The sequence below is a fragment of the Schistocerca nitens genome, chromosome 3 (genome assembly GCF_023898315.1).
Source record: "Schistocerca nitens isolate TAMUIC-IGC-003100 chromosome 3, iqSchNite1.1, whole genome shotgun sequence".
Lineage (NCBI taxonomy): Eukaryota > Metazoa > Arthropoda > Insecta > Orthoptera > Acrididae > Schistocerca > Schistocerca nitens.
Genome location: NC_064616.1, coordinates 733,838,311 through 733,853,501, shown reverse-complemented (window position 1 = coordinate 733,853,501; position 15,191 = coordinate 733,838,311). Strand labels below are relative to the sequence as shown.

The following is a 15,191-nucleotide window of genomic DNA, read 5'->3' as shown; positions in this document are numbered from 1 at the left end:
AAACACAATTGAGACTGACATCAGACGCCTCGGATAGGAGAAACTAGACTGCCGATTTTACCACAATTTTTCAAAAATTGTAGTTTCGTAGTATGGTATGTTTTGTAACATTCAGGCATACAAGTAGTACATCACAATTTGGACTCCATAATGCCATTTCTATACTCTTTTTTTCTTTTCTGACTCCTCTTGACATCAGCACACACTTTGCAGACATGTCGAGTGTGATTTTATTTTAGTATCTTTCTAGTTTTTCAAAAATAAATCTGCTGATGCCAGTACGGGGAAATCATTTCTTGGTGTTGCTTGTATGTTGTTATGCAACACAAAAACTCAATAACTCCACAAGAGACATGGCGTAGTTACATTGTTTCTCTTATCAATGTTTTGTCTCCTCTTATGAAACACAAATGCATTAGTGATGGTCATCACAAAAATTGGGAGAACCATCAAGTGCCATAATACTTCGCCGCTGTGCCTCCTTTCCCTGGTATCTACCCAGTCAAAGTATTACAAACAACAAACAGTTGTGTACCATGCTTGTGTCTTGCACACCCGAAAAAGTGTGTCCTCAATAACAATGTTACCTTAATCAGCTGTTAATTACCCATAGAGAACAAGTGGAGCAAAAAACACAGAATTCAAGTGATGAAAAATGAGTGGATTTTTAAAAGTGGGTCTCAGTTAGACTAATTATGAGAAATATATTTGTCAGGCCAGTTATGAGGAATACGTTTGTTGTTGTTGTTGACATGTAAGGTGGATAAAATTGTTTTGTTTTACAAGGTGAGGTGGTGCAGTCGTAAGACACTAAACTCATGTTCAGGGCTACAGTGGTTCAAGACCCCATCGAACCATCCACATTTAGGTTGCCTGTGGATTCCCAAAATCCCTTGAGGCAAGTGCTGGGCTGGTTCCTTTTTAAAGTGCATAGTCAGTTCCCTTGCCCCATCCAAGATTGTGCTCCATCTCTAATAACTTTACCTTCAACATGACATTAAACCCTAATCTTCCTTCCTTTTACCTTTTTGAATCTATCACAGCTCATAAAGGCAGCAAGAAATGGATTAGGAAGCATGTACGCTTTGGCGAGTAGTCAAGAGTTTTGGCTTATTCACAAGACACAAATGAATTATTAGTGTGAAAGTAAATAAATGTATTAAATTTCTATTGCAGTCCACCATTTCGGTTTTCAACTTGTTTCATCTTCAACTTTTTTAGTCCTGTTGTTGTCAGTTGCATTTTATATTGTGGTATGTTGATAATTATTACTTTGGGACTATTTAATTACAGTTGAATAAAACAGAATTATTGTGCCATATGCTTCTCACCTTTATTCAGTGTAAGACATCTTCAGTGGCCTAAAATACATACATTTTTGTTTATACTATTCAGTTTCCATTTGACAAAATCAAGCCTCGAAGGCCAGAAACAGAGGTCTGTGTGTGTGTGTGTGTGTGTGTGTGTGTGTGTGTGTGTGTGTGTGTGTGTGTGTGTGTTTTCTACTTTAGAAAAAGACCATTTGGCCAAAAGCTTATATGTATAGCAGTCTTTTTGGTGTGACTGTCATGAGCAGCAATCTATTCTTTTCATAATAAGGTGGCTTACATTTGGAACATTGTGTAAATAGGGTATCAATAGCTTGGGCACTTTTTGTTTTGCTATGATTTAGTAATAATTTTAAACCCTACTTACAGATTTTGTGGATGTTGATTTAGATGTTGTGTTCTTGTTCCTTTCTTACAGCTGTTGTTCCTCTGATAACTGCCATTTGGAATTTTATTTTCACGTGTCACAGCACTAGAATTTGAACACTAATTTTGATGTTATGTTTTGAATGGTGTTGCAAACTGTCAGTGTTATTGCCAACTATTGAATGTGTTTTTGTGGCATCTGTCTATGGTCTGTGTGTGGCAGACACACACACACACACACACACACACACACACACACACAGAGAGAGAGAGAGAGAGAGAGAGAGAGAGAGAGAGAGAGAGAAACATATGTATTTGTTATAATATGACTGCATGTACAAATGGAATATTTTTATCTTATCATTTTTTTTTATTAAGTCCAGTAGTGTGTCTGTATTGATGTGTATCTGGCCATTTATCAAATGTATGTTCTCAGCGATGACTTTCTGGATTTGGTAGTTTTCCTGCATTTGTTTAAGGCATTTGACTTGGGTGTTTATTGTGAGTTTTTTCATTTCTTGTTCCATGTTTGTAGGATGTTGGTTGTGGTGTTTTAAGTGCTCTGAAAATGTGGAATGGTTTGTTTCATACTTCCAATATCTAATGTATTCTTTGTATGATGTTTCAAAATTCCTGAGTATCATGCCTGTGTATACTGCGTCACCACTTTTACATTAAAGTTTGTGCATTCCTGCTCTCTGGAATTTGTCTCTCTTAATTGGTGGTTTGCTTAGGAAGCTTGCAGCACGAAGACACATGTTATATAGAATAAAAAGGATTCCACTATGGAAAGGAAATGAGTAAAATCACACAAATGGCTAGGAACAATGGGTATGACACACAGCTTCATAAGCCAACCAACTACCAAGAGAGACAAATTCCAGGGAGCAGGAATATACAAACTTGAATGTCAGTGTTGTGATGCAGCATACATAAGCATGACACACAGGAATTTTAAAATGTGGTACAAAGAACACATTAGGTGTTGGAAGTATGAAACAAACTATTGCACATTTGCAGAGCACAAAATAGAACACCACAACCAACACCCTACAAACATGGAACAGGATATGAAAAGAACCATAATAAACAACCTTAAATAAACGCAGGAAAACTACCACATCTAGAAAGTCATCGCTGAGAACGAATATGTGATAAATGACCAGACTGACATCCGTACAGACTATCTACTGAACTTAATAAAAGAAATGATGAGATAAAAAAATTTCATTTGAACATGCAGTCATATTAAAACAAATACATATTCTCTCTCTCTCTCCCCTCTCCCCCATTCCCCCCTCTCCCCCTTCCCCCCTCTCACACACACACACACACACATTCAATAATTGGCAATAACATTCAACAATTGACAACACCATTCAAAACATAACATCAGAATGAGTGTTTAATTCCTAGTGCTGTGACATGTGAAACCAAAATTCCAAATAGCAATTATCAGAACAACAACAGCTGTAACAAATGAACAAGAATGCAACCTCTAGATCAACATCCACAAAATCTGTAAGTACAACCTTAAATTATTACTACACCACAGAAAATGCAAAAAGTGGCAAAACTGTTTATAACCTACATATACATACAGAATCCCAAATTTAACTAAATTGGATAAACAAAAATATTTACTTTTCCAGGCCACACAAGATGCCTTTCAAGGAATAAAAGTGAAGCATGTATGGCACAAAAAGTTTGTTTTATTCAGTTGTGATTTGACGGTTCCATAGTAGTAATTATCAGTGTACCATATTTGTTCCTATTAGTATAGAAATTGTGTCAAGTTATGCAGTCATGAAGGAAATAACCTGGAAAGTGTGCATGGGAGGGTGCTAGTCAGCTATACACCATCCATGTCTCTCATCTGCTATCTTGCATCTTTTCTTAGAGGATATTGAAAACATCACAGTGAATCAAATTTCACCAACTCAAAGCTGCAGCAGTGTATGAACAGGGACCAAGAAATTGCACAAGTACTGCCAAAAGTAGTATGGGACACAATACAGATGCCAATGTACAAAGTGCAGTCATGAACTACAAATGGTTCAGAATCTCGTAACTAAGTGCTAGCAGATTGCGGACAGTGTTCCTTGCACACCCTGGGAACAGAGAGCACAAAGCACAATGGCAGATACGAACTTATAAATATAACAACAGGAGCCAGGCTCAGGTGCCATCCACATTGTCAACTACTGCCATCAGCTTCCTGCTTGGGCATTGTCCACAATGTTTTAACCATTTATTCTATAGCTGAGACAAAGGGGCAGCTACCATTGTTGTTTAAAATTATAGAACAATGTGTTAGAGCTTTAACATGATATCTAACAGCCATGTCTCTTCCCCATATTTCACCAGTTCAGGTTTGTGCTCCATCTCTAATAACATGATCATCAACAGGACACGAAACCCTAATATTCCTTCCTTCATTTTTATGTAGTGTCAAGCTGTCATGATATCTTCCATGAAGTATGCCTGGAATTAAAGATATTGTCTTAGGTCACTAATCATTGACATGGTTGGGGAGGGGGATTATTTCATAAAATAAATGTAAGTATATTTAAGCCTCACTCATTATTGCTTTATTATTTAATAAAATACTAAGTTAATTACTGATTAAGTTAGTGTTTAAAGATGTAAATTGATAGTTAAAATTTCATAAATTGTTTACATGTGCAAAGGTCATTGCAGTCATATATAAGTGTGAAACTACTACACTTACAAGCTCTTTATTCTGTCTTTGAATCTGTGTTGCTAACAGAAACTGATTTACTTTCTGTTTTTGTAGAGTGAAAGAAAGCCTCGCTGTAATGCAGTCACATCTTCAAGAACAGCATGAAAGGTTATCTCGCATTCAGCATAATCTAGAGCAGTTGGGGAAGCTACAAAGGGAGCAAGAGAAGGAGAGACAACTTAATTTTAACAGGCAGTTATACCGTGCAGCTGTTTTACTTATTGTGATTCAGTCCTTCATAACAATTATTTTCTCTTACATAGTTCAGTGGAAGTAATTTACTATTGGGTGACATATCTGTGTGAGCATATGCTTAACACAGCTGTGTACCTACTGTGACAGCTATAGAAGAAAAAACAACCCTCTGTGATATATTTTGTTTGGTTTCAAAATGGCATCTTTGATCATAATAGTGAACTGTTTTAGTTGCATTTAAAATTGAGAGAGATTGAATGGCACGTATGTTCCATAAAACATTTGTAAATTTTTGTAATACTGTCACTGTAAAATCGAGCTGATAATGTAAGTTATGTTCTGGTACCTCACATTTTATTTAAAATGTGCTGTGACTGTTGTGCAGCTGTTTCCCAGTGAACTTAGATTGTTCAGATGTTGTAGATATTATTTCGTTTCTGTGTTTGTGTGAAAGAGTGGTAAATATTGAGCCTAGTCTGTCTAGGGGCATGGATGATCAGACATGTGTTCTTTCAAAATTTGGCGGAAAGAAAGTAAACAAGCATCTTGCTTCTGTGTCATTGTCAACTGAGTGAAACTGAAATGTGATGTGCTTCCAACTCCCCCCCCCCCCCCCCCTCTGTCTCTCTCGCTTTGTGTGTGTGTGTGTGTGTGTGTGTGTGTGTGTGTGTGTGAGAGAGAGAGAGAGAGAGAGAGAGAGAGAGAGAGAGAGAGAGCAAAGCTGTAATGAAATTTGCTGTATTGCACTGTTGTACTGTTGTATTATATTTACATAGTTCTTTTTTTTTTTTTTAGTAAACTATGCTCGGCAGCTATTTTCTCATGTCATATTCAGTTAGACCTAACTAGTGCTTGCTCTAATATTTTACTTTTACAGTCCAGTGATGTCACTGTAGTGATTATTTTGTTGCTGTTTATGTAGCCAGATCTTAGTTTTTTCTCGGTCTTACCTTGCTGCAAGAAAGTTGTGAGGAAAAATTTTTGTAAATGGTGCTATGTGCACATACATTATATATGTGTGTAATGATTCAGTGTTTTGAAATACATGAAGTCTTGTGCAAGTAAGGGTGTAGGATATTTTAAAACTTCTGAGATGTAATTGGTGAATGACAGAAGTACAAGGCATCCTTTATTTCGTATCCTGTAATCTTGTATTTCACGTCCTGTAACTTTGCTTATCCTGTCAAATGGGAGTAGTGCTGCTGCCACCTGTCATTCTGTAATATAAAGTTAAACAAATGCTGGACCTTGTTGTTTTATGCTTGTTACATATTTGAGATGAAAGCCTGCTGTATTAACCCAAGAGAAACCACAAAAAACCTAGATGTTAATCATGAGGTGTATTTTATCAGTGACTGTACAGTGTATCCTTTGTCTGAAAAGAGTTGAGTTAATGCTTAGAAAACTTTTTGCATTAGATGTAGCAATTAGTATTTCATATATCAAAAGTAGATAGCTAGCAGCAGAAATAGGTTTCACTGACCTTCATTTGAAAAATCCTGAAAGCATAGCAAGTTCACATATCTTTCTTTATTCTACCAGAAACTGTGTTGCTTGGGAAGTTTTTTAATCATTATTATTATAATAGAGACTGCAAGGAACAGATGACACCTCTATTTAAACATTTGTCTTCTACTTTTTATGGTAAGTCATTAAGAACTGTACACTGGCCTATCTCAAATTGTATATAAGGTACACACAATGGTTGGTGTGGGTAGACTGTGAATCAATATGCACTGAAACATTACTCGTTTGATAGTGAATACAGTAGGACACAAGGAGTCAAGGAGACAAAATTATTGATTGGTATCAAGTTAAATCAGACAATGTGGGGAGAAGCAGCTCATTTATAACAGATGCGAGAATTATACCTTTGTTCATGGGGGGAAAAGAGGCTAGGGTACAACAGGTTGAGAAATATACCTTTGATCATGAAGTTTAGTTGTTAATTTTAAAACTGCCATGGGGTTTCTCTGAAAAAAGTTGTGGAAGCTGTACTGACAAGGGTAACAGATTAAAGATTCTAGAATGTTGTTCAGACAACTGTAGAGAGAATAAACATTTATATTGTTTTACCAATTGAATATTACCAGTTAATTTCAGTGATCCAGTGAATTACTAAATAATATTTATAGTACACAAACTAAAAGTATATGATGTCACTTTTTTATATTCTGTAATGACCATGAACAACTTTTTTTTATTTTTAAGATATGGACACTCCTATAGGTAAGCCATGAAGTCATGAACTGTACATAACATTCACTCGAAAAATAAGCACAAAATTCCATTCTCCACATTGCTCTAATTTCAATCTGAAGTAAGATTAGTGCATCATTATAACTTTAGTTGGCCTACAAACAGAAAAAAGAATTCTGAAAATAATTAATAACACGTTGTTTGACACGACATTCTCTACAATAATAATAAACATACAGAAGTTTCATGAAGTATGATTAACAAAGAGTCCAAAAGATGTGCATGTGTACGCTCCTGCTGATGCAATAAATAAAGAAAACTGTTGTGATGATCAATTTAAAACTGTAGGTTAGTAGATGGAAAGCATGGCGTAAAGAATGGTAACATGCATTTTACTTCAACAGTGAGATGTAGAAAAGAGGAATTCTAATAAACAGTTAAAAAGCACATGGCTCCCCCCCTCCTCCCCCTCCCTCCTCCCTCCCTTAGTTGTAACTGATGATATCCAAAATAATAAATTTGACACACACACATGCAGTTTTGTGCAGCTACTTTCCTGTACTCCCTATGATTGGCTACAGTTTTCACTGTGTTCATATAATTGGGAACTCTTGTCTGTTGTGGAAAGTTTTGACAAATAACAAATAATAATGAAACCGATTACACTTTATATTGTACAAGACTGTGTTACATAGACTGTTATTCTCTGAGAGTTTTTTTTTGCATTTTTATTTCACTTGCTTTTGAACTTTGTAGTGTGCATTCTTGGAGTCCTCGTGCCTAGATTCTTGCAACAGTAAAATAATACCAGTATCAAATAATTATATAATTTTAAAATTAGATTTAAAATTGTTTGTCTTAATTTTCTTTTGTGTTGATATGGAACTATACAAGACAGCTTTTGTATATACTGTTCAATGTAGTAAATTACAGTAGTTGTTAAAATTTGAGACACATTATCTAAGTGCTGCATTGAGATGATTGACTTGGGAACATCAGTGATCAATGATCTCACAAATCACTTCTTAACATGGGTGGGTGGGGTGGGGAGGGGAGGGGGGAAGGGGGTAGTAGTTACATTTAAACCACTAAATGTACAATAGTTTCTGATATGGGATTGTTCTGTACTTCAGTTACCACTGTATGTATGATTCACAATAAACCCAACTTACAACAGCAGAATGATTACTCAAGAGAGTTGACACTTGAACTCTTCATTTGTTACATATTTCATAGATTTTGTCTGTTAATGTAATGCTTCATGAAACTGTTTAGGGGGTACACACTTACAATCTTATGATTTAAATGATGGGAGCAATATTCACATCACATTTGATCTTTTACCTCCAGCCAATTAAATTATGGAACATAAACATTTGAGATGGTTCCAGATTTATCTATTTCTCCTGATTATCTGAGGCCATTAAGAGGAGAAAATTGTAATAATTATGGGAATTAAAGTTGCTGATAATATGTCTTTCAAAGCAAATGGATAAAAAATTAAGAATTTTTACTGAGTCATTGACATACATACATTTCATTAATAATTATTCATATAGGCCTTAATATTTTGTTCTAAATTTGGTTGTCCATTCAAATTAGTAATTTTTGCTGTGGTTTTTCCATTACTCCCACTCTCCCTCTCAGTTCATTTCCCTTTATCGTAAATATTCTTTAGGTGTCTGGTTGCTGTGACATCCATATGTCTGATCCACATTATAATTAATAAGAAGTCCAATATTATACCGAAATTCATAAGAAGATGCTCATTAGCATTGTTAGCCATTGATATAAGAAGAACCAGATTTTCTATCACTTATTTTCTACGTACATTATTCCAAGTACCCTCAGAAAATTTGCTATCAAGAGTATATTATTATGATATCTCAACAAAGAATTATTTTTTTTATGTGCCCTTTATGGAGGTCACCGATATCCGATGATAACATTTGTTGATGTAATCATTATGTATTGCACCAAGAAATCTATTTAGGGACTCAACACATGGGGTTAATTAGTTATTCTCAAATTGACTGTGATTAACTACCTCAGTTTTATTTTTTATTCTTCATGAAATGAAATACTCCATTTGGGGAAACTCAAATAAGATACCAGTTGCTAGCTTATCTTTATGTAGGGTGATTGTACAAAATAAAATAAAATCTGGGAAGTACATGAACACAAAATTTCCCTCATAGAATCCCTAGCACTTCTATATACAGGCTTGTACTTGTGCATATTTTTGTGAATATGTGAGATGACGCATATCCATTGCAAAAAAATTTATTTTGAGAAGTCCTTGTAGTAATTTGTTAACATGTCAGTTTTGTGTGTTAAGATATGTTATTTGAATTAGCTCATTGTATTAGAGTAAGAGTTGATTTTGTTTCCAAATATGATATGAAAATTCTTTCCCATCAGATATGTAGGCACTGATCAGTGAGATTAGGATCTGCCGCTAAGCAAAAGTCAGTATCTGAATAGAACTGGTTGTGAGATCAAGATCAGTAGAGCACTAACATATTTGTAAAACAGAGCTGCATTCATTGTATAACTTGTTTGCTGCTTCTTCCAAGTGGAGACAAAATCATGTGGAAGCTTTATCTTTTTACTAAAACATTGTCTGTCGCACTGTCTTTGCAGTGAAATTTTTGGTGGATGGTGTTCATGCAAAGGAAAATATAATAAAGGTGGAGAACATATGTATTAATGAAAAGCATCGTACTAGTCTTTGTCACTTTTTATCTATACTCCTCATTGTTTCTCATTAAAAAGGCTTCAACAATTGTTTATTTTACAAAACAGTCATCCTTCATATTTCTTTCAATCTTTTCTGTAGGTTTTTACAGTGTCTTATGTGTTAATTTATTATGTTTGCCTAAAAATTACAAACACCACTAATAGCAAATGTGCTCTTGTGCAGTTAAAATCAAAATTCTTTATGTAGATCAGGAGGTTATATCTGGATTCCAGACCGTAGTTCCATAGACATACACAGCCTTCTGTATTAATTGGTAGTTTGTTATAAAATTGTATTTTGTAGCATTTGTATTTGATTGTTCATAGCATTGAAACAGTGGCAACAATCCTCACACATTCAGTGAATATACAAAAAAGTTTAATGTTTCACATATATTGAAATAACACACTGAGAAGTTTATTGTTCCTGTTGATTCATTCTTGAGATTCATATTGTGTTTGAACAGCAAACTAATGAACACAGTTGATACAATATACTTACCTGAAGTGCCTCCTGTACAGTTCAATGTGTTTAGAATGACCACATAACTTTCAGAAGTGCAGTATTCTAGAATGGTTCATTAATATTTATTATTGTCTATTACTTGCAGGTTCTTTCACAAGTTTTTAATTTAATAATGTCTTATTTTTGTGTCTTCATATTGTTAAGTAAACTTGATGTGAAATGTTGATTTGAACAAATGAAACAGTGTACTTAAAAATATTCATGAAGAAAATAAATTTATGCTGTATTTTGTGTTTGTACTGCAGATTAAACAGTTGAATTAATTCCTGTTTGTATTCTGTAATATTGCCTTGATAATGCTAAGTTGTGTGAAAACAGTTGGTTAGGTCATTGCCGTAAATAGGAGACTTCAAATTTGAAACTCTGTAATGGCTCTGAATTAGAGACTGGCTGATATATGACTAACATTAATTACTCTATTGTTTAAAAATCATTTATATGATACTGGACTTGTCGTATGCACAGTATGTGGAAATAAAACTTGACTTGTACGATTAATAGAGTGTGTGTATACATACAACACACTTTACAGTACATCTACAGTGACAAACTATACAGCTAAAGAAATATATCTAAACCACTTCAGTTTGAGATATGCAGATTTACCTGTATAATATATGCTAACAGCTAAACTACACCACAGTTTAAAAATTGCTTTCACCATGAAATGAAAGCTGGAATGTCCCAGATTTCACCTTGTTATTTGTTCCTGTAGAAAATCTAGCTGGGACCTCATTTATATGACATATTTATGGGGTATGTAGAGGTCAGCTAAAGATTATGGTCCCCAGAATGAATATTTGAATCTGTACCAGTGTATGTACTGTTGTGAAAGTTCCTGTCATGTAAAAACTGTGAGCCAGGTTGTAACTGAAACCCAGAACCTTGTTTACATAGAAGTTACCGTGTCTTTGGACTACCACAGCAGCTGATTGATCTAAGGAACTGAAGGAAAGAACACTGTTTGATGGTGTGGGTACCAGTGGATGTTTCATACAGACAATGGATATTATAAGAGGCAATACTTGTGGATGTCAGATACATACAAAGAAATAACCACAATACTGAAAGTATCCACCTTTGTAGCTCTACAGTGAATTTGTTTGACTGCCATTCAGGAGCTAGTCAGTTCCTTATACTATCAAGAGTTTTGCTATGATGAGAGAACTGGAAAGTGGTGATCTTGACCTTACAAGGACAATTTCAGAGCTACTCTAAGAGGAGGAGATCACTCCAGTTTTAAAAAGCTGTGTTAATGGCTGTGAGAGTAGTGTCCTAACCACATGTCCCATGATGCAGGTGTACAACACCACCACTGGCAGAGGGTGACACATTGGTCAGCCAACAACATGGGTCCCACAAGGCTGAATGATGCATTTATTAACAGAGATAGCGCAAACTAAGATGAAGAGAGAGGTCTGATTGAATGCTGACAATGCAGAAACAATATTGGTGATATGAATTAATTATATAAATTAGCTATTGTAATATTAGCTTAGGCTTTCTGGTCTGAATTGGAGACTCAAAGCTATTCTTTAACTGTCATTAATCTGGGGGGGGGGGGGGGGCTGATTTCAAAGGAAAATATGTGTACTCTGTAATGTCATTGGTTAAGCATTATTTTACATTTCAGATTTATCCCCATGAGCTGTAAATAGATTGTTACAGATAATTCACATAAATCTAACTCGATTGTACATGAATACATTTTGCATTATGACAAACGCTTGATTCAGCTATAGATAGGATTTATTCTTGGCATACAGCATTAATAAATAAAAATTAAAGAAACTGTGAGGGTGATTGCATTCTGATCAAATACCCCTATACTTATATTTATTACTTCCATTTTTGTGAGTTATAAACTTTGAAAAATGCTATCTATTAACCTTTTTATTACATCTGTCAGTCCAGTTGAGTGATTAATGTCGGGCACATGTGGACTAATTTTGCTTATCTGCATCACATTACAATCTGAAAACTTTGGCAAAAGTATAATTGCAAAGGCTTCCGCAGCTAGAGCAGTCGACATAAAAGTTTTCTGGGTATGGTACCATGTCATATTGTATAAAATTACTGCTGGAGAAAAACCAACGTTTTGGCTACGGTTGCAGCAGCCTTCTGGGTCTACTGGTGTGTTCTAGTTATGTAGTGTCCCTTATATTTTGTTATTACTGTTCACTGTGCATGCCATTATGTCATAATTTTAAAAAATATAGTTCATTTCATTGGTCACTCAAGTAATCTTTGGCAATCTGTGTGCAGTGCCTACGTGATGCTCAAAACATAACACCTGAGATTAAAAGGCTACGCACATCATTTCTGGCCAATAGCTACCTCCATAAGTCAATCCACACAGCCTTGTTGACGAATACAAGTAAGCAAGAAATAGACAAACTGCAGCCAGCAGTGTGCTTACCTTATGTGGAAAACATTACTGACCGAATTGGCAAACACCATCGTGTTGGGGTGCAGCCTGTCTTCTGCGATGGTCCCAAGATCAAGGACATGCCAGGCTCCACTCAGGACGAGGTGGATGCATTACACACTGCAGGTGTTTACAAGGTGGAATGTAAATGTGGAGAGGCAAACATTTGTGAGACTGGCAGGCCAATAGCAACGCACATTCAGGAATATGAGCACTATATTTGATTAGGGCAACACAACAAATCTGCCGTGGCAGAACATCAGCAAGATTGCAGAGAAGAAATAAAAGTCTGTGAATCCTGTGCATTGGCCAAGCAGCTGATTATGATGAAATGAAAAATCAGAGAGGCCATTGAAATTCTGAAAGACTTAAACACCCTAAGAACATGAATGGAGAGGATGGACTTAGACTTGCCCCATCTTGGCTACTATCAATCAGAGCCCAACAGACCACACTGTCAACACGAGGCATGAGCACTACCAGCGAATAACTGCCGCCACGTGACCGACGTCCAGCATTTGGTAAACAGAAGCCAATGTCTCATTTTCCGGTGACCACCAATCATGGCACATAACACAAGAGCTAATAGATAACAGAGGTTACGCTCTCCCTCCAATGCAGTAACCTATTAAAATAAAGTTCCCTCTCCTCCTTCCTTAAGTTACCAATGAAATGAACTATCTTTTTTTTAAATTATGACATAATGGTATGCCCAGTGAACAGTAATAACAAAATATAAGGGACATTGCATAACTAGAACACACCAGTAGACCCAACAGAAGGTCGCTGCAACTGTGGCCGAAACATTGGTTTTTCTCCAGCTGCAGTTTTATACAATATGACGCAGTACCAGACCCAGAAAACTTGTATGTCGTTTGCCAAAAGTGTTTGTGAGTACATCAGATAGCGATCGGCCACAATGTCAAGTGAGCCAGTCAAGTCAAGTCACTTTGCAGTTGGGTGGATGATGTATATGAACATTAACACATTGACTGCCATGTGGCCGCCGACTGCCGCAGCAGAGCCTCATGCCTTGTGCCTTGTACTTGTCCTGCCCTGCCAATGAGACATCCATCACTAAGTGTGTGGCAATCAATGTGTTAATTTTCTTAAAAAGGATAAAATAGCATTTACAATAGGTACTGGAATAGGTCGGCTAGGTAGGCTATCAATAAATCACTAAAATTCCTTCTCTATTTTAAAGTAAAAAAGGAACTGACATGCTCAAATTTGAATTTTGTGTGTGAAAATTTCATATGTTTCCCATGTAACAGTACCTTTAGAGAAAAACAAATTGCCATAAATTTTTCAAGCAGTTTACATGACTGTCCTGTAGTAATCAGAACTCACCATTTTCCTACCATGACAACTTTAGGAAATTTGTGTACTCTCAACTATAAGCGAAGATTTTAGACATGAATAAGATAGAGAGAACAGAGAAATAAGATTTCTACAAGATGAGGTATGTTAATTATTTTTAAGGGACTTGCTGAGGTCATACTGCAGGTACATCTTCTTGGTGTGCATTGTATACACCACCAGAATCGTATATTGTTCTTCATCTTACATACACAGCTGACACAGGTCACAGACTTGCTGTGCACTGTCCCAAATGCAGATATTCTGGGTGCACTGAGCGAGATGTATATTCAATGGAGTAAAAGCAGCGATGCTGTAAACATGACTTTAAAGATTTTCCAGATAAGTTGACCTAATTATTTGCTTTCATGTTTTCAGAAAGTTTGTTATAAAGTTTAACTCCTATATGGAAAGTACCATTTTGGCACAGGGATGTGCTGATATGGGTAATACCTCAGATTCTGTTTTATCTGGCAAATTGACCATGAATGTCACTTTTCTTTTTTGCGCTCTACTGTCCCACTCTTCGCAGTTTTCTCACTAGAGCAGAATTTTAGTGAACAAAGAATTTTGCATTAGGATATTGTATATGCTTATTCCATTTTACATCTACATCTACATGATTACTGTGCAATTCACATTTAAGTGCTTGGCAGAGGGTTCATCAAACCACAATCATACTATCTCTCTACCATTCCACTCCCGAACAGCGCACGGGAAAAACTAACACCTAAACCTTTCTGTTCTAGCTCTGATTTCTCTTATTTTATTTTGATGATCATTCCTACTTATGTAGGTTGGGCTCAACAAAATATTTTCGCATTCGGAAGAGAAAGTTGGTGACTGAAATTTCGTAAATAGATTTCGCCGCGACGAAAAACATCTTTGCTTTAATGACTTCAATCCCAACTCGCGTATCATATCTGCCACACTCTCTCCCCTATTACGTGATAATACAAAACGAGCTGCCCTTTTTTGCACCCTTTCGATGTCCTCCGTCAATCCCACCTGGTAAAGATCCCACACCGCGCAGCAATATTCTAACAGAGGACGAACGAGTGTAGTGTAAGCTGTCTCTTTAGTGGACTTGTTGCATCTTCTAAGTGTCCTGCCAATGAAACACAACCTTTGGCTCGCCTTCCCCACAATATTATCTATGTGGTCTTTCCAACTGAAGTTGTTCGTAATTTTAACACCCAGGTACTTAGTTGAACTGACAGCCTTGAGAATTGTACTATTTATCGAGTAATCGAATTCCAACGGATTTCTTTTGGAACTCGTGTGGATCACCCCACACTTTTCGTTATT

General features: G+C 36.0%; 1 protein-coding gene across 1 annotated transcript in view; it reads left to right on the top strand.

Annotated features, from left to right (window-relative positions):
- LOC126248708 (oxysterol-binding protein-related protein 8) overlaps window positions 1-7,246 on the top strand; it is a 211,432-nt gene extending 204,186 nt beyond the window's left edge. The window contains exon 19 of the mRNA XM_049950002.1: window positions 4,492-7,246. Within this exon, the coding sequence (XP_049805959.1) occupies window positions 4,492-4,714 (223 nt within the window). The 3' untranslated portion in view covers window positions 4,715-7,246. The remainder of the gene's footprint in view (window positions 1-4,491) is intronic.
- The last annotated feature ends 7,945 nt before the right edge of the window (window positions 7,247-15,191 follow it).